This window comes from Manis pentadactyla, chromosome 10 (genome assembly GCF_030020395.1).
Source record: "Manis pentadactyla isolate mManPen7 chromosome 10, mManPen7.hap1, whole genome shotgun sequence".
In the NCBI taxonomy this organism is placed as follows: Eukaryota; Metazoa; Chordata; class Mammalia; order Pholidota; family Manidae; genus Manis; species Manis pentadactyla.
The window spans coordinates 97,629,333-97,647,791 of NC_080028.1; the positions used below are offsets into that span (position 1 = coordinate 97,629,333).

At 40.5% G+C, this 18,459-nt stretch overlaps 1 protein-coding gene across 15 annotated transcripts; it reads right to left on the reverse strand.

Annotated features, from left to right (window-relative positions):
• Positions 1-4,951: 4,951 nt before the first annotated feature.
• On the reverse strand, positions 4,952-18,336 carry LOC118918324 (zinc finger protein 655). 15 transcript variants are annotated; one of them, XM_057487343.1, is made up of 6 exons: positions 16,157-18,335; positions 15,045-15,187; positions 13,792-13,877; positions 13,267-13,393; positions 7,109-7,213; positions 4,952-5,718 (listed from the first exon to the last, which is right to left on the reverse strand). In XM_057487343.1, exons 1-6 carry the CDS (start codon positions 16,588-16,590, stop codon positions 5,222-5,224), a joined length of 1,392 nt encoding a protein of 463 aa, XP_057343326.1. In that variant the 5' UTR covers positions 16,591-18,335; the 3' UTR covers positions 4,952-5,221. The 15 variants fall into 15 exon arrangements, with proteins under 15 accessions (XP_057343326.1, XP_036752910.2, XP_057343320.1 ...); XM_036897015.2 differs by having other exon boundaries at positions 4,952-6,615; positions 16,157-18,331; XM_057487337.1 differs by having other exon boundaries at positions 4,952-6,615; positions 15,045-15,207; positions 16,157-16,279.
• Positions 18,337-18,459: the final 123 nt, after the last annotated feature.

Below are 18,459 nucleotides of genomic sequence, written 5' to 3' on the forward strand. Positions count from 1 at the left end.
CAAAAGCATATTTGATAATGTCGAAGCAGGAATAATGGGAAAGGAAATGAGTTGTTCGTGATAAGGGAAGTTTCCTGCTAAACTCCGAAATAACAGCTCCTGTTATGGAGCATTTAAACTGACATTACTCAATAACCTTTACAACAATCCCGTGGGGTTGGTACTTTTTAGTATCCTACATGCCAGAACCTGCAGAGCAGCATTTGAACTCTGGCCCATTCAAACCGGAGCCTGGTGTCTAACTACACCCAGGACAGACAAGACTTAGTGGAGATTTGTAATATGAGCAACTGACGGAAAGAAAAAAGACAAGACTCTTGTGATTATAACCAACTTTTAAATTTATAAACATGAAATACAGCTAGAACAGGTTAACCATTTTCTAAAAGTGAAGAAAGCGAATGAGATGCACCAGCAAAATTTAAAATGCACCATCTGTTTGAAATCCTCCTGACAGTCTTAGACTAAACATTGACTCCTTCACGCACTCATACTCTGAGAGGGTGTAAGATGTGATGGCATATGATATGTTAGAAGAGACATGTCAACAGTTTTGCTGACCCCAGCAAGGAGTGCCTGTTGGTAAGCAGCTCTTACCAGAGCCCAGGACACTTCATCATTTCTCTAGTCATATTTAAGTTCTCCAAACCCAAGGTATCCCTCCCTGGACAACTAGTCCAACACTGCTAAGTGCTTGCTTATTTAATTCCCTTTTTAAGATTTTATGCTCAACATATTATTTTTACTAGTTTAAATATTAGTATCAATATTTTTAGCACTATATAGCCAATAGCTTTTACATATTTATATATAATTTTCATTCTATTTAACTACATTATATGGACAAGGAAGCAGCTGGGAAGGCCAAGTAAAATTTCCTGAGTCAGCTAGTAAACAGCCAAGTTCCAACATAAGTATGTCTAATTCCAAAGGCATTGCTTTGACAACTAATCTGTTTTAGTCTTCTTTACTCAACGGAGGGTTTAATCCATTTGATTAGGTTAATTGTGTCCATTTGCTAGCGCTATGATAGTGCCTGGCAATTGTACTAATGAATGACTGTATGGATGAGGTTTTTTCAGATGTGATAACCCCATTGTGCTTTGCTGAGATGACATTCCAGGGGCTTCCTCTGAACTGTTTTTAAACCTACTGTTACCCATACTACTTCCTAGGGTGAGGCATTTCTTCAGAGCTCATTTATTAATTCCCTTGAAAACACTGTGCTCATCTGACATGCTCTTTTGCCTGAAATACTCTCCCTACTCCTCTTCCAATGTTACCATCTCTCTAGCCTGCCTCTGTCCATTCTTTTGCTCAAGCCAAAACCTAGTTACTAAACTTGGCTTTCCTATTACCAGCTTTGCTCCACTGCTATAATTAGAGGTGACAGTAAGTCTTGGTAAGGCTGCAAGCTCTAGCTGGCAGAAAAACTTGAGTGCCATTTTGGGCATTGACAAATGGAAATGTCAACCTACTGATGGCAGTGGAGGTGTCTTAGCAGATGGGTAGGAATGTGGGAGCTTTGACCTGCAACCTGTCAAAATTGTCTAAGCCTGTTCGAAGGATAGGGGTAGGTGGTATCTATCTAGCTCCCAAGATATTAGGACATTTTCTCCAGAGAGCTCTGGGAGCAGTTATGATCAGCAGCAAGCTGATAATAGTGAATCACTCAGGATGTAACAGGGAATGAAGAGCCATCAAAATCTTCTCTGGGTTCAGGGATGTACCTAATGCCAACATCATGATGACAGAAAGCTTTGGAGCCAAACAGACCTGACTTTGAGCTCTTCATTTTGTGTGACCCTAACAGGTTCTTCAACCATTTTACACGTCAGTTCCTCTATAAAACAGAGCTACTGCCCTTGCAGAGAAATGAGGATTAAGTTTGAATATGTACATATGTACATGTAGGTAGTGGACAGGTAGAAGATAAATTAGGTGTCCCTCAACTATTAGATTTTTCTCTTCCCTGCACAATCTTTAAGACTAATAACAAGCACTCACATTGGTCTCAGTATCAGCAAGCCTAAAGGGTGAAGGTAGTTGCCCTTGAGGATTATTTTGGTTTCTCACTTTTAATGTTTTATTTAAAAAACACATTCTACCTGTAAAATGGTGCAGCTACTTTGGAAAGTAGTCTGACAGTTTCTCAAAAGGTTTGATGTAGTTACCAGGTGACCAGTTCTACTCTTAAGTAACGAGACATGAAAGAGAAATGAAAACGTATCCACACAAAAACTAGTACACAAGTGTTCATAATAGCAAAAAGTGAAAACAAACCAAATGTTAACCACCTGATGAGTGGATAAATCAGTGTGGTGTATCATACTATGAAATAGCAATAAAAAAGAGTGAAGTACTGATTCATGCTATATAACATTGATGAACTTAAAACTTTATGCTAAGTGAAAAATGCCACATGCCAAAGGCCACATAGCATATGATTCCATTTTTTAATGAAATGTCCAGAATAGTCAAATCTAGAGACAAATTAATGCTTTTCTAGGGGTAGGGGCAAGGGAGGAACTGCTGATGGATATGGGGTTTCTTTTTGGATGATGAAAGTGTTCTAACATTGATTGTACTTTTGGTTACAGAACTATAAGCATATTAAAAACCATTGAATAGTATATTTTGAATGAGTGGGTCATGTGATACATGAATTATATCTCAATAAAGCTGTTATAAACAGTCAAAAAAAAACACATTCTACTTAGTTTTGCTGAAACCTCAAACTACTTAACTCTTATTTTCTGTGCTGACAGCATCCCAACAAATGACCCTTTAAATCCTAACTATTCAGACTTTGTTCCAGAGGCTTGTAGAAGAGCAAGCTTTTTAATCAGTAAGGAAAGTGATTCACTGTTGCTGTGAAGCAGGTTTTTGGAAGGAACTGGGTCACCACCAGGAAGGTGATTCCAAGATTCCCAAGTGCTTCTGGCTGAGGCCTTCAGATTTTATTTGAAACAGATTCTCAGAGTATCAAACACACCTTTATTCAAGTGGAAGTACAAAAGCACATTCTTAAACCAAATGCATACATGTGAATTTTACATACACTGCTATTTAGGGACTACTTAATCCTCGTGTCGTAATCCCTGGAGGTGACTACTGTTGTCTGTACGTAAGGTATACACATTCATAGACAGGGGAAAAAAAACATGCAGTTTCATTTGCTTTTTTATTTAGATCCCTATCTTGCCCTGATGAGACCCTATGCTTGCTGATGGCTAAGAGGTAAAATATAGTGGTAAAACTATCCTAGAGGTTAGCCATAAGAGGCTTATAAAGTGAGCAGTAAATTTTTATATACTTGTTGAGGATCCCTAATGAATATTGTTTAACATCTGAACTATGAAGGCCTCAATTGCTGGAATGAAAACTAGAATTTTAACACTTGTCTTATTCACAAAATGTTATGAAGCTTAAGATGGAAAAATATAATGGAAGTCTTTGACACCATCTAAAGAATTGTGAACTCTTGCTAACTGTTATGATGGTATCCCTAAACCCTGGAGCCAAAATCTGTGATCACTTTATCAATCAAAAAATCCATGTTCTTCTATATGCCTCTACACTCTAGTAAAAATACAAACTATGTGATGAGTAAACAATTATACACAAAGCCCCCACATTTCAAATACTGTCCTGGATCAATGAGGGGAAACTGGGGGTGGAAATCCAAACAGATAATGAAGCGATCATATGGTTAAAATTTTACCAGGAACAGACCTTCCACTCTTGAAATACTCTATATAGAGACACTACATAAGAACAGCAATATCTTTGTTGAAAAGTTGCATTGCCTTACAAACTCTGATTGTTAAGTGTATGTTCTCTGTGTTTTGCCCTATCAAAGGCAGACCTGAGCATTTTGCAGATAACTCTAAATTCTCACATGCAAATAGGTGCTGAATGAAATGTAGTTGGGCCTCCGGAAGTCTGGCTGGCTCCCTGATGTCCTCATCACCTCTTTTAGAAAGGGCTGTGGATGCAGACAAGGCTGCTAAGAACTTTGGCGTTACTTGAAAATGCTTGCTGCCTGCCACACACTCGGGAGACAGGATCATTCATATTCATGGATGGACAGGATGTGGAAATCCAGTTCTTTTAAAGGAAGATGCATCACTTAGGGAAGACACCAGAACAGCAACACCAAGGAGGGACAGCACACCTGCTGGTGAAAAGCTTAAAACTAAGAAACCATCGTTCAAATGTGCCTCGGAAAATGGAGAACTCAACAGGAACCCATGTGCTGTGGCTGGAAAGGAATAGTGAGTAAGGTCCTCAGGAAAAAGCAGGCCTCAGAGTCTGTTTTGGAGAGAACTTGGGCCATGAACAGCAAAAAAGCTAATGAGCTATTTTCAGAAGTTGGTATGTTTTAACACTGGTGTATTAGTGTACCTTAGGGAAGCTATGAACAACAAAAATCAATTCCAGGAAATATAAAAATGTTTATAGGCCACACTGAAATAAAAATAGCTGAAATGAGTCTCTTACCTACTTAAGATACCTTTTACATTAATAAAAGAATGCCATGAGAAAACAGCACTGCGCTCTCCAAGCCACTCCTCAGACTAGTTTCTTCTGTAATAACAATGTCATATACTAACAATGTCATATGCAAATAATCAATTTTCCCTCCAGTATTTTGACACTGAGTAAGTCTGAAATATGGCAGTAAACCATTCCATTTGCATTGTCACATTCTGGCCTGGTGTGGTCACTCTGATGATGTTCAAAGACTTGAACTCCACTGAAAGATCAGTCACATTCACTACACGCATGACTTCTCTTGACCATGGGTTCTTTGATGCTGAATGAGGATTGGAATATAATAGACTCTTCCCCCATGCAAACACATTTATTACGTTCATAGGCTTTCTGCATGAAATGAATTTGATGCTGAACAAGGTAGTTTGTTTGAAGGCTTTTGCACATTCATTACAGTGATAGAATTTTATTCCAGTATGAATTCTCCAAGAGTGACTAAATTATGAAAATAGCCTAAGCATTTACCACATTCAGTAGTCTCAGGTTTTCTCATTGGCATGGGTTTAAAGGTGTCAATTAAGAGTTTAACACTAATAGCTTCCCTACATTCATCACATTCAGAGGGTTTTTCTCTGTGTGGATTCTCTGATGCCAAATAAAGGATAAGCTATAACTGAAGGCTTTACCATTCAGTACGTGAATGATTTCTCCCTGGTGTGAACTCTCAGATGTTGAATGAGGCCTGAACTTGACTGAATGTCTTCGCACGTTCATCGCATTCATAAGGTTTCTCTTTGGTATGAATTCTCGGATGCTGAACAAGGTGTGATCTCTGACTGAGGTTCTTTTCCCAAGCATCACAATCAAAGGCTTTTTCTCTAGTGAGAACTTCTTGTTGCAGGACGAGGTCTGAGCTGTACCTGAAACTTTCCTCATAATCATTACACTCATAGGATTTCTCTTTCCTGTGAATTTTGTGATGCTGAATAAGGCATGAGGTTTGACTGAAAGCTTTTCCACATTCATTACATTCATGTGGTTTCTCTACTGTGTGAATTCTTTGATGCTGAATAAGATGGGAATTCAATCTGAAGTCTTTTCCACATTCATTACATGTATAGGGCTTTTCTCTGAGATGAACTCCTTGATGTTTAACGAAGGTCAGCCCACATTCACTGTATTCATAGGCTTTCTCTTCACAGTGGACCTTCTGATGCTTGCCTGGGTATGAGGTAGGACAGACGTCACTGCCACGTCCAGTACAGTTACAGGGCATCTCTCTGTGAATTCTCTGATGCTGAGTAAGGTGTACACTATGACTGAAGACTCTTTCACAATTGCTACATCTATAAGATTTTGCTCTAGCATGAATCCTCTTATGCTGAATTATGTCTGAGCTCTGACTACAGGTTTTATCAGATGCTTCACAGGATTTATCAGATGTTTCACATTTATAGGGTTTTTCTCTAGTGTGTATTCTTTTATGTCGACTAAGACTTGAGCTCTGACTGAAAGATTTTTCACATTCTTTACATTTGTAGGGTTTGTTTCTAGTATGAATTCTCTGATGTCTAGAGAGAGCTGAGCTCTGATAGAAGATTTTCTCACATGCATCACATTTATAGGATTTCTCAGTGGTGGGAATGCTCTCACATTTAATAAGGTGGGAGAGATCCATTAAGCTTTCCTTATATTCAGTATTCTGAAAATCCTGCATTAGGTTTTGTTCATGTCTACCACCAGCTGAATTTTGGTTTAGGCTCACGTCACACTTATCAGTGTCATCGATATTCTGTATTCTAAGAACTCGCTGATCTGTATCAAGGGTAGAGTCCAGACTGAAGCTTTTTTCAGGTTCATTGCATTCACTGTTATTCTCACTGGTGAAGGTTTTCTTGCTGATTGTTATTTGCCTAAACTCTCTCTCCAAGAAGAGAAATTTCCTTAGGATTTCCTGAAGCCTATCTAATCTGTCCTCAGGTTTATATACTTCTCTAGTCTCAGGAGCTTGGACAATATCCTTTTTGAGTCTTCCTACTCTCACTCTGTATGAATGTACTTCTTCCGAAATTTTCTGCTTAGGAATCAACAGCTTGTTCTCTTCTCTGGTCTCTCCATCTGATTCAATATATAAATAGAAAATGCAAATATAATGTGTACCCTGTGCTTAGAAAAAGAAAACTCAGAGAGAAAACTAAATAATCTAGTATTTACCAGGATGAGAGAAGTTTATTTACTCTGAAACTTAGGCACAAAATCTCAACAGCAGGTATAAGGGCATGAACAAAAGCAGTAAAGCAGGATCCAAATGGTACAGGGTGTGGCAGAAACAGAGGATATATCAGCAGAATAAGATGATAGCCAGTTAAGGTTTTTCAAAGGAGATAATAGGGAAATAGTTCAGAAAATTATAGCAACTTGAACAGGGACTAGTACCACTTGTGGATGACAAGGGACAAAATAAATGCAAAAAAATGAAGGGAAAAGGAAAGAACTCTCCATTCTGGGATACAGACAGCTCTTCATTCTGACAGCTACAGCAGCTACAACTCAGCTGACAACTGGACTTTACTTCCCTACTAATTCCATTTGATTGATCTACCTTACTCACCTGAGCAGTCATCTCTTAAGACTTCTCTATTCTGAGTTTCCAGATCAGAGACTTGTAGATGTTGCTCCAGCTGGGAGATCCCATCAGGCTTGGAAATTGGAAACCCTGCTCACAGAGAAGGAAATGGGATGTGGCGATTTATCCTGGATACTACACCATCCACTTGTTCTTTTAGCTAATGCTTAATGGAGAGAGGAAGTAAATTTTTAGGAGACATTAGGAACTCCTGGAGAGTGAAGAGGCAAAGATCTTCTATGAGGAGGTCATATTTGTCCTCCAGAAAGAGGTGTGTTAAGGGGCAAGTTGATGACTTTTGGAAGAAATATTCATTTAACCATTACCTGGACAAAGGAATTTGTGCATGGGTCTGTACCTGTCCCTGTCTTCATAGGAATTATTATTGTCACTCTTCATCTGTTCAATCTTTGTATTAGACCTGATCTACAAAAATCAGACCTTGTCGAAATTGAGGTCATCAAAATAAAACTGCTGGACAGGAGAAAGGTGAATACTCAAGCACCTGTCTACTGTGAGCTAAACTACAGCAACCTAACCAGTTGAGACTGAATAAATATTCCAAGGACCAACCTCAAGAAACAATTCATTTCAGTGCACCTGAAGAAACAAAGAGTAATATGACACATCCTTACCCATTAGGTGCTTATAATTTTTATTTATTCAACAGACATTTATGGGGTACCTCCTGTATGCAAAGTATAAGGGGATAAAGAGCCCAAGCAGATAAAGTTCATCTCCTCAAGGACTTTACACGCTTAACTGCAGAGACAGATATAACAACTAATTATGTGATATAGTGAGGAAAGTGCATTGAAAATGCATCTTTACATAAAACAGCTTTCACTGGCTTGCATAATGGACTGCTAGGGTCTAATCTCTTTTAAAGGAAAAGTAAGAGGCACTTGGCTTCTGAGGGAGCAGAGCTATTACAGAATCAAAAGGGCCGTGTTTACACATGTTCATCCAGAAAGCTTCTAGTAGCACACATACAAGGTCTAGCTCAAACACCTTGCCTACAAAAGTCCTTTTCTCCACTTACCAAATACCTACAAGATTTACTTTGTTCCCTTTATTATGACATGTCAATATAAACAGAGTCTGTAAATTTTTTTAAACTGATAGCAGTATTACCATCCCTACTTGACTTATAAACTCTTTGATAGCAGAGACTATGTATTTTACATCTTGCACTTTTTATTTTCTTACTTAAGCGCTACATGGAGTGCCAATTTTGTGCCCAAGTGTCAACATATAATAGCCAGTGTTTCAAAGAGGACATTGGGCCTGAAAAGTATTTTGATAAACCAACAGTGCCATCTTGGGATTCCATGTAAGAGCCTATGAGCAGGGAGATCAGAACAGATATAAGAAAGGCATTTACTGTGTTTCTGAATTCCTGCTGGGCATCAAGATTTGATTCTCCTTTTGGACACTTACTTAGTTAAGGTCCTCCATAGCAAATGGAATAGTTTTGCAAGTTAAAAACAAAGTTAGTGTGGCATGGAGCAGCAACTATACTGCTCAGAATTCTGGTAACACAATTTGCAACTTTAACAGCGTTATTTATTAAAGTGTTTTTATTTGATAACTTAAACAAATTTTGGTTATTTACTCTGTATCTACACTTAAATCACATATGTACAACAAAAAAGATCATCTTCATGTGGGATGATGAGTTTGATTTTAGACTTATGTTGAAGGTAATGTAGAACAGTGTAAGAGAACATGACTAGAGCAGGCAGGTAGAGATATAAGGCTACAGTTTAGAAAAGAGAACAGGGTTTAAGATTTTGACTTAAAGTCATCTGTATCATCAAAATAGTAAGTAAGCTAAGATTTATTAAGCATTTGGTAGGTGCAAAGTACCATGCAAGGTGCTTTATCGACTCAGTCACCCAATACTCACCACAATTTTATGAGGTAGGAGCTCTTACTATAGCCATTTTACAAATACCCATTTAAGATTCAGAGAGGTTAAGTAACTTCCCTAAGATCATAATAACTGGTGAAGCTGTGGCTCAAATCCAAACAGTCTTATTTTAGAAGCTGGCTTTTAAATACTCAACTAGTAAAAAGTAATGATGAGGAATGAAATCCATCCCTTCCTCCACAATCTATACAGAAAGAGAACAGAAGACCAACACACAATGGAGCTCCAACAGACAATAGAGCAAAAGGTGAGAATAATAAAAAGAACTGAAATAGTGATTAGAACAATACCTGGATAGCTAGGATCCAAAAGGTTTGGAGTATGTATGTTTTAATTAAAAGGGATCTATGAGATTATTTAGTGTCAAACTAATGAAATCTCTTTATAATAAAAATCCAAACCCCTAGGCAACAATCTGAGCAATATTCAATTTATGGAAAGTCCACTATAAAGAAATCATTTCAATGCTCTTTTGAAATATTTGTACTAAAAAATTGGTCTATAGCTCATATCACTTGCTGCCTTTCAAAAAAAATACTTAACTACCATGAACCAAGTACTTTTATACATATATAAATATATATATAATCTACTTACTTATATATTTTAAATTAGATTTATAAATATATATATAATTTTACACATATATGTATATATGTGTGTGTATATGTAATCTAATTTAATCCTAATTTAATCCTTGGCACAACCCAGAAAGGTAAACATAATTTTTCACATTTTACAGATGAAGAAAATGAAAGTCAATTTAAATAATTTGCTCAATGCATCACAGCTGGTTATGTGGAATCCAAGTCTGGTTCCAGTTTATTCTCTTTCCATCTATCACGCTAAGGGTCACAGAAAGCATTAAGGCAGGTTTTCTTGCAATTGGCCTAAATACCTTTACCCTAAATTTAAGTCAAAACTCCATGCTTTCAAAATATGCATTTGCTTTAAATTTTTCCTATCTAAAATTAATTTTTTTTAACTTTGTGACTTTTAAAATGTAAACCTTGACAGTTTTCTAATTAGATTTTTTATTTAACCTGGTCTTTAAAAATAACATTAAAATTTTACCTCATTATTTGGTTTGTTGCCTGTACCAGTTTTGCTAAGATTTTAGCCATCTGGAAGCTTCATGCCTTTCTTCCTGGTCCTCAATAAATATACAAATAAAATCTCTCCTTAGTAATATTGTTCTTGTATATATATCTCTAATAATGGAATGAACCTCTACACAATATTACTTCTTAATGCATGTCCTTTTTGCTCCCAAGCTGTACCTTATGCCTATCTGTCCAATTTTTCATGGCCATTTTTAATTGTCATCAAAGTACAGAGCCATAAGAATATAAAAACACCATTATGTGGCTGGACTAATTGTTCTAAGGCACAAAATACTGAAAGAGCATGGGCTTCAGAATCAGACCTGAGTCCCAAGCCTAGTTCTGACCCTGAGCAGATCACTTTTCTGAGCTTCCATTTCCTCAAATATAAAGTGGAATAACTACCTGCTCACAGAGTTATGTTAAGAATTAAATGAAATATATACAGTGCCTACTAACACACTGGATTCTCAAAAACTAGTACATAGCTGGGTAGTAAAAGACATTCTATACAAAATCATTGTTGTCCTAATCACATCAACTTCAAATAGCAAAGGGCATGGGGCAAAGATTCCTGATATATCACCTCACTTATCAATTAGAGTTTTGATAAGTATGTTTCTAATGCTATCATCTAACAGGGCACCTGCCAAACTGTTCCATAGGAAATGCAGTCTAGGCCTCTTTCCCAGTCTTAATCTCCAGCACCAAGTCACAGATAACTTCCCCTTGGGTATGACCATCAAGCCAGTAATTCACTCACTGTCAAAAGAATATGCTTCTTTTTAGATCTGATAATGAAATTTATGGCTTTTCACTTACTTTTTTACTCTTTCATTAATCTACTCATACTTATTTATTACTATATAGGAAAACACTTAACTGAAGGACCAAAGTTCTAATGTCCAACAAATACCTCAGAGCTACTGCCATGGGAACAAGATGTGAACTGGGAAGTGGGACCCCTAAGTCAGGGACTGAATTATAAAATCCTAATTTTACAACATTAAGCTAAGTTAATTAAGTGTATAAACTTCAATTCCAGGTGGAGTTTGCTGAACTCACGAATATGAAAATGACTTCCCAAGGACTGTAAAAAATAATTACTAAGGAGATGCTGCTGACTTGGTCACAGAAGTGAGGAGGATTTCTTGTATGCATTCATATGTGGGACTGTTCATGTGTGTCCTGTGTATGTGCAGAGATGACAGAGGAAATGGGATAAAATTCAGTCTAATAGCATGCTGTGCTATTAGGCTGATTAAACTGGTAAGAAGTTTCTTTACTCCAAAAAGTAGACAGGTTAACTGTTGGAAATTATGTAATTAATAGATAATTAACAGTAGTTTGCAATTACATATCACTTAGAGTTTACAAAGCTGTTAAATATACATTCAATTTGATAACCTGAAAATAAGAAAATTTAACTCTTTTGCCCTCCCATTTCCCCTCCATCAAGGGAAAAGCTAAAGAACACTTGATCAGAAGAGGTCGTATCAATGCATCAATCTGTATAGCTCCACAAAGAATAAAGGGGATGAAGGCAGGACCTTTGAGGGGAACACACGGACTTAAAGGAAGAAGACTAGAGTGTTAACTATGAAGAAAGCCCAGGGGTTGCAGGAGAGTTGGGTAACAGAACGGGCAGGTTATGTTCACAACAGAAAAGGAGGGGTGCACAGTGTATTCCACATTCCAAAACAACATGAAAAGATCATAACTGAAGAGCTGGAGTTGAACTTTGTGATTTCTCAGAACACAAGTAAATGACCACCAACTGTGGCTTCTGAACGAACCCAGAACCCAGGGTTCAAAATGCATCTGGTGGCAACAGAGGGGTTCCTTGGCCTTTTAGAAATTTAACAAAGGTCACTTGAGGAGCTGCAATTTTACACAGTGGTGACATCCTGGGGAGCATCTGTTCCATCAATCAAATGTAATTAGTATCTTACAATCGTGGAAAAGGAGTTTCCGAGCGGGGACGAGCAATATCGATGGGAAGCCGATACTTGGGCCATCTCTTGGAGATTCCTGCTGAAAGGACTGCAAGTGTTTCTCCAGAGAAAGCACTTGCCTGGGTATGACTCAGGGCCGGGCAGGAATTCACACTATGAATCCGGGTGGTGGGAAGGCGGAGAAGTATGCCTACAAAGATCAAAGAGCCAGGAATGGAAAACACACTAAAAACCTTCCCAGTGGGCAGCTGCCTCCCCATAGGTAAGACCTTTAAATCCTGAATGTAATCAAAGAGCCAAAGCAACATCTTGGATGCCTCCAGCATAGGCAAAGCAAAAGGAGAGAGAGAGAAAAGAAAAAGTGTGATTAAATACGCACATACATAAAAACAAAATAACAGAAGCAGAGACAGGCCAAACCAGAAAGAGGAAAAGGAGCAATGCTCACATCAAGGGGGCTGCCAACAACCCCACTGAAGTTCTGTATGGCACTACAGGCTGCCTAATCTCAGCTGCCTAGGGTACCACCCAAAGACAAAGGAGAGTGTTTCAGTCTGAGACTTCTGCTGTTGAGGGTGAGTTTACTTAGGATTTACCATCTGGGTGACTCACTGAAATGTACTCACAGTGAGTCATGCCTTTAAACGAAGCCTCTCCAATTCTGCCTGCTTAGAGATGAATTTAAGGAAGGTAAAGGATTATTCAACAAGAAATATTTTAGCCTATCTTTAATGCCTAAAAAAGGCATTTTTTCTTCCAGTGAAAATCGTAAAGTCTCAGACACAGGGGCACTGATATACCAGGAAGGAAAGGGTCTGATTGCAGGTTGGGAGGCCCTAGTCTTTCTCATAAAAAGGGAAAAGGGAAGGTGAAAACTTAGGCAAAGCACAAGCAAGTTTCCTTTTCTAACAGGGAGCAGATGTCCCACAAAAGCAGGAAACATCAGCTGAGGATAAGAGGTAGAATATCTCATCTCAAAACCCCCAGAGGAAACCCACTCCCAGAGGAGATTATCTTAAAGATGGAGGATTCAGAGATTCTAAGACCTGGAATCTGAACCACACTCTACTTTTTCAGACCACACACCTACTCAGAAACAAGGTGTTCAATATCCTATTGGGTAAACTGAATAATAAGAAAGATAGTCCTTACCCAGTGAGACCACGTTCCCATAATTCTCTAACATGACTTCTCTGTAGAGATCCCTCTGAACAGAGTCCAGGCATCCCCATTCCTCTCGAGTAAGGTGCACAGCCACATCCTCGAATGTCACAAACTCCTGAAATAACACAGCCTGGCTGCCCCGGGGAATGAAGCCACTATTGCATCAAGGACAGAGAATGAAGGAGATGACAGAGAGGGTCACCGGTGTGTATTTATGTTGGAGAGGAGGGAGAACCGATTCAAATCTAGGGATTACGTTTCACAACCCTTTCACACCTAATAAATGCCCATCACAACACCAGGGATGAAGAAAGAACAGTGTTTACTGGTGGTGCTGGGAAGATGGGGAGGTGGTTTGTGTGAGGTCCAGATCTCTGAAGAGAATCATTTCCCAAACTGGGATCTACTATTGAAAAAAAATTCCAGGTGAGGTTTACAGATGGGATGAGGGAAGGGTCACACTCAATTAGCAGCAACAGTCCCTGAGGAAAAGCAGAGGGTTCCTCAGCTCACCTGGTACCTGGCTGTCAGGAGTGCAGCCGCCTGGTCTCCTGGGCTTCCCTCATGGGGAAGAGCAGGCACCTGGGGAACAGGTGGCGCTGAGGGAGGAGAAAGGAGCCAAAAGTGAGAGCAGCCCTTCCCCAGGGCTCCCTTACAGAAGAGGGAGTCAGCAGGACCCTTCTTTGCATCGACCTTCTAGTAAAGCCAGTGGATGTTTATCAGATATTGAGTGTGTCTACTCTGATCCTTCTCAGCACTTGCATGCCTTTCCTGCATATGTGTAGACCCCTGACAGAGACATGAAATCTCTTATTTCATTTTATTCTCATGGCATGACATTCCTCTAACATAACAGGAAGCATTCCACCTGTTTTGCAGACGGGCAAAGCAAAGCATAAAGACTTGCAGTGACTTGTCCAGGGCCATGGTTATTTAGTACACTTCTGACTTTCCCAGACACTGCTCCTCAAACTTCATTAAACCTTTCTCTTGTGAATGGGCACTGTCTCTGCAACCAGTGTGTAAGGCCCCCAAAAATAAGGAAGACTCATCTTTTTCCTTGCCATCCTTTCCATGCTCCCACCACACCCCACAGCACTCACACACTGGGGCACTCAATCCGTGTTGCTGACACAAGTTATTTCAGGCACAGCAGTTGGCCACGAGTCACCTAAGACAAAGTTCTTACAAAACAAAGGGTCCAAGATCAACCTGTCTCTACAATACATAAAAATGTTTTAATGTAGTTAGTATCATATGTATATATTCATATAGGTGTTGTGCTCAAGCATTAAATGGTTGCTTTCTTGACCAAAATTAGATTAGTCACAAACACTGCAGCTGCAACAGCAAGGTAGGTGGCGAAGCATGCAAGGTCATCAAGGAAGGAAAAAAACTAAGTGAGGGGAACGGGGGCAGAGACAGGCCCTAAATCTAAGAGGAAGTGAAAGTGAAGCAAGGACTGTGAATGCGACAAAGCAGCACGTTTTAGAAATTATTCTGGATGCAGTAACTCGGATAGAGTGAAGGTTGTATGAATGAAAAACAGGCAGAGCATAGTGAGTGACTATCATTCCACCCACTAAAGAAAAACTGACTTTCCTCAATAGAGGGGCTCAGATCAGGACTGAACTGAGTCCTATCTGTCCCTTCCTTCCAAACCTCCCTCTAGGAATCTTCTTTTTGGGGTTCCTGGCTTCTCTCCTACCAAACCCGAGAGTCCCTCTACAACCCCTTCTCCTCGATGTAAGTGCTCTCTGCCTTACCCCCAGTGAATCCCTGTTCCATGTCGGCATCCTGCACGAACTGAGGCTCTGGGGACAGACTCTCAGACTGGGTCTCCAATGACTGAAACTGGACCCTTGGTGATCCTTCTGCTTCCTGGGTCGGTATTTCCTCCATTCCTGTTCTGGAGGACAATGACCATCACTGTAGGGTGAGATTAGGAGAAATCACTGTAATAAATGAAAGCTGCCCATCATTTTATATCCTTAGGAATTAACAAAGTATCTTACACACTGTAGATACCCAATAAAAACAGTTGATAGTGATTACCTACCTAAATGAAACACGAAGAAAAACAGGAATTATTCAGTTTCAAATATTTAACAACCTAATCATATGGTCCAAGAATGCAGGCTTATTTAAATTCACCAAATCAGAGTATGTGGTATTTTTTTTTAAAAAAGTCAAAGCACAATTTAATTGTGTAAAGGTTTCTGTGGAAAGTCTGAACAGTTGAAATTTACAACTTCGTTCAAGGCTCAACTCTGTACCCAGAAAAATATGCTGGCTACGATTATTATTATTTTTTTTTTTTTAAAGCAGGCCGCTTAGGAATTACTTGCTAAACATTGTCAGCCCACTCTGAATTACTGAATAGGCTTGACTAAGAACAAAATGCCACTTTTGCGGTCGGGCCCTCCGCTAACGCAGACTAGGTGGGCAGGCCTTTTCCCAGAATCCTGACAGTAAGCCAGGGAGGAGCTGCGCCTCAAACAGGTCTGACCGGTGTCCTTCAAACCCAAGGACGAGGCCGGGCTCCGTCCCCCTTCCACAGCACTCAGAAAGGGCCCCGGCGCCCGGTCCTCAGAAGGCCTCGCCCGGCGCTGCCCTCCTCCCACTTCCCTGAGGCGAACGCGCGTCCCCAAAGGGCGAGGCGGGCCACAGAAGGCCAGCTCACAGCAGCCTGGTCACCGGTTCTGACGGCGGGGCCCTCAGTCCGCGGGGCATCGGGGCGAACCCTGACTGAAGAGAAACAGGCCCTGGTACCAAGGGCCCCGTCCGCCAGGGCTCGGGGCCGCCTCCTCCTCTTCCCCGAGAAGCTACACAAGGGACCGCAGCCACCACGACCCCAGGACGGCTTCCGGGCACTCACCCGAGGCAAGGGGCGGGCCAAGCGGCCGTCCCGTCGCGGACACCCTGGCTCGCGAGCCGCCCCAGCCTTTCGAGTGCCGCTCTAGACCTCTTGGAGGCCAGCGCGTCTCTGTGGCACTTCCGGAGGCGGAGTCCGATGAGAGCCCTGAGGGAGCCGCCGAGGTTTGCTGGAGTAAGTTCCGTATGTCCTGCCTTCACCGCGCTCCCTGCTACCCCCGCTGGCCTTTCCGTAGCTCCAGCCAATCCTCGAGACTCCCCGCGGGGTGGTGGCAGCCCACATGGGCGGCGAGGAGGAATGGCAGACCTAGTGGTCCGACTTCCATGAGCCCTCAAGTCAAGAACAGCACAGGGGTACAAAACACAACTGATTAGAGTGTGGATTGAAGAAGCTACGGTGATATGAGGACCACAGAAAATCTTGAGAGGAGGGGCCATTGAGTAAGCTGGAGGGGAAGAGAAAACTGCGTTCCTGGTGGGAAAACTGGACTGTGCAGAAACAGAGATAAAGCACGGAGCTCGTGGACCGGCGGGCTGAGCGCTGGAACAGAAGCCCTTAGGACATATGACCTTCTGGCTCCAACATTTACAGTTAAATACAAGAAAAGTCAAAAGAGTGACATTTATATGCTTTTTCAAACTACGTCAGCCTCTTGATGGTTCCTTCCCTTTCCACCTTGAGTATCACTGATCTAATGCAACTTCCTACTATGACACAATCTAGTCAACAGTATCCCTATCAAGGTGGAGCCGGCATCACAGATAGGAAATGTACAGCTTAGTCAATTGCTTGGACAGGTCCAGTTAGAAACTTTGTCTTGCCTTGAACAAAAATATACCCCCAGGTGATGTCTATTGCTCCTGTTGAGATCCCAGGGACAATATCTGGCATATTACTTCCTCCTTTTCATTAACAGTTCTAGTATTGTAGGATAGCTAGAAGTTTAGAGTTCTTTCCTAAGTTGCTATTTCCCCACAAGTTGTACCTATTTGTAGAATGCTGCATTTTTGCAGCAGAGGTGAGCAAACTAAGGCAATGGTGCATTTGTGTCTAAGTTTTAGCTGACTCAGGCAGTTGGCTTCAGTCAGAGGAGCACAGGAGACACCCATTTAAGAATCCACTTCCCACCACTAAATATCAATCACTGACCAAAAGTAGTAAGAAAGAGTAGTTACTATTGTGCTGCTGAGCAAAATTTTCTACAGCTCTTCAGATGATACAAGTGGAAATTAACACAAAATTTGTGATTAACACAAATTATATTGCTGTAAATAAAATGTATAAGCAAATATTCCCAAGGGACTGAGCACTTCATTAATCTTTCTCATATGCCCACCATTGTACCAGGCATGGATGGATAACAAAAGAAGTAAAATACCGTACCAGAATGATACATGCCCTGAAGCTGGGCTTGTGTTCCCTGACTGCTCTACCTCCAACAGCACCATCATCTGAGAGTTTATGGAATGAATACCTTGTCCACTGGACATACCTTAAACCAAGGAACCCATTGCATGATCAAGGAGGTGTGACAGTGTACTCAGAACCACAAAATTCGTGGTGCTTACTCATCATCCCAAAGCAGCTAGCCTCATGGAACTGTGGGATGGCATGTTGAAGACAGTTAAATCACTGATACAAGATGCTGCACCTTAACAAAGTTGGGGAGCTGTCCTCCAAGGTACAATATATACATTGATGTGCATTGAACCAAGATATGCATTGAACATATATGGTATTGTGTCTCTAATAGAAAAATTACATAGGTACAAGGACCAAGGGGTCAAAACAGAAGTGGTCCCTATTACTATCATACCCAGTAACCCACTTGTGAAATTTGTGCTTTCTATCTCCAAACCTAGAATCTGATGGATTATGGTCCTGATTCTCAAGAACATTTCTTCTAGGAGGTACTTGAAGTGTTCCACAGAACTAGAAGCTGAAAATAGTACCAGGCCACTTTGGGTTCCTTGTGTCAGTAGATCAGTAGGCAAAGAATGGAAATATATATATGTTACCATAGTCCCTGCCATATTTTGACACTACATAAGTACAAAAACATACCCGGTCATCTGCATTCAATAACCTACCTTTCCTGGACCCTTTAGGCACTTTAACATAGGAATGGAGGGTGGGGTAAAAGGAGAGGGCAAGTTTGGACAAAAAAATACAATGCATAACAATGTAATGGCTCTTAGAGATAACTTGGAACACTAGAAGGAAATATGAAGAAGTGTCTAAAAGAAGTTCTGGGAATATGGTATCTTCTAGGAGGACCAGAGGTCAGCAAGCCAGCCAGTGATAAA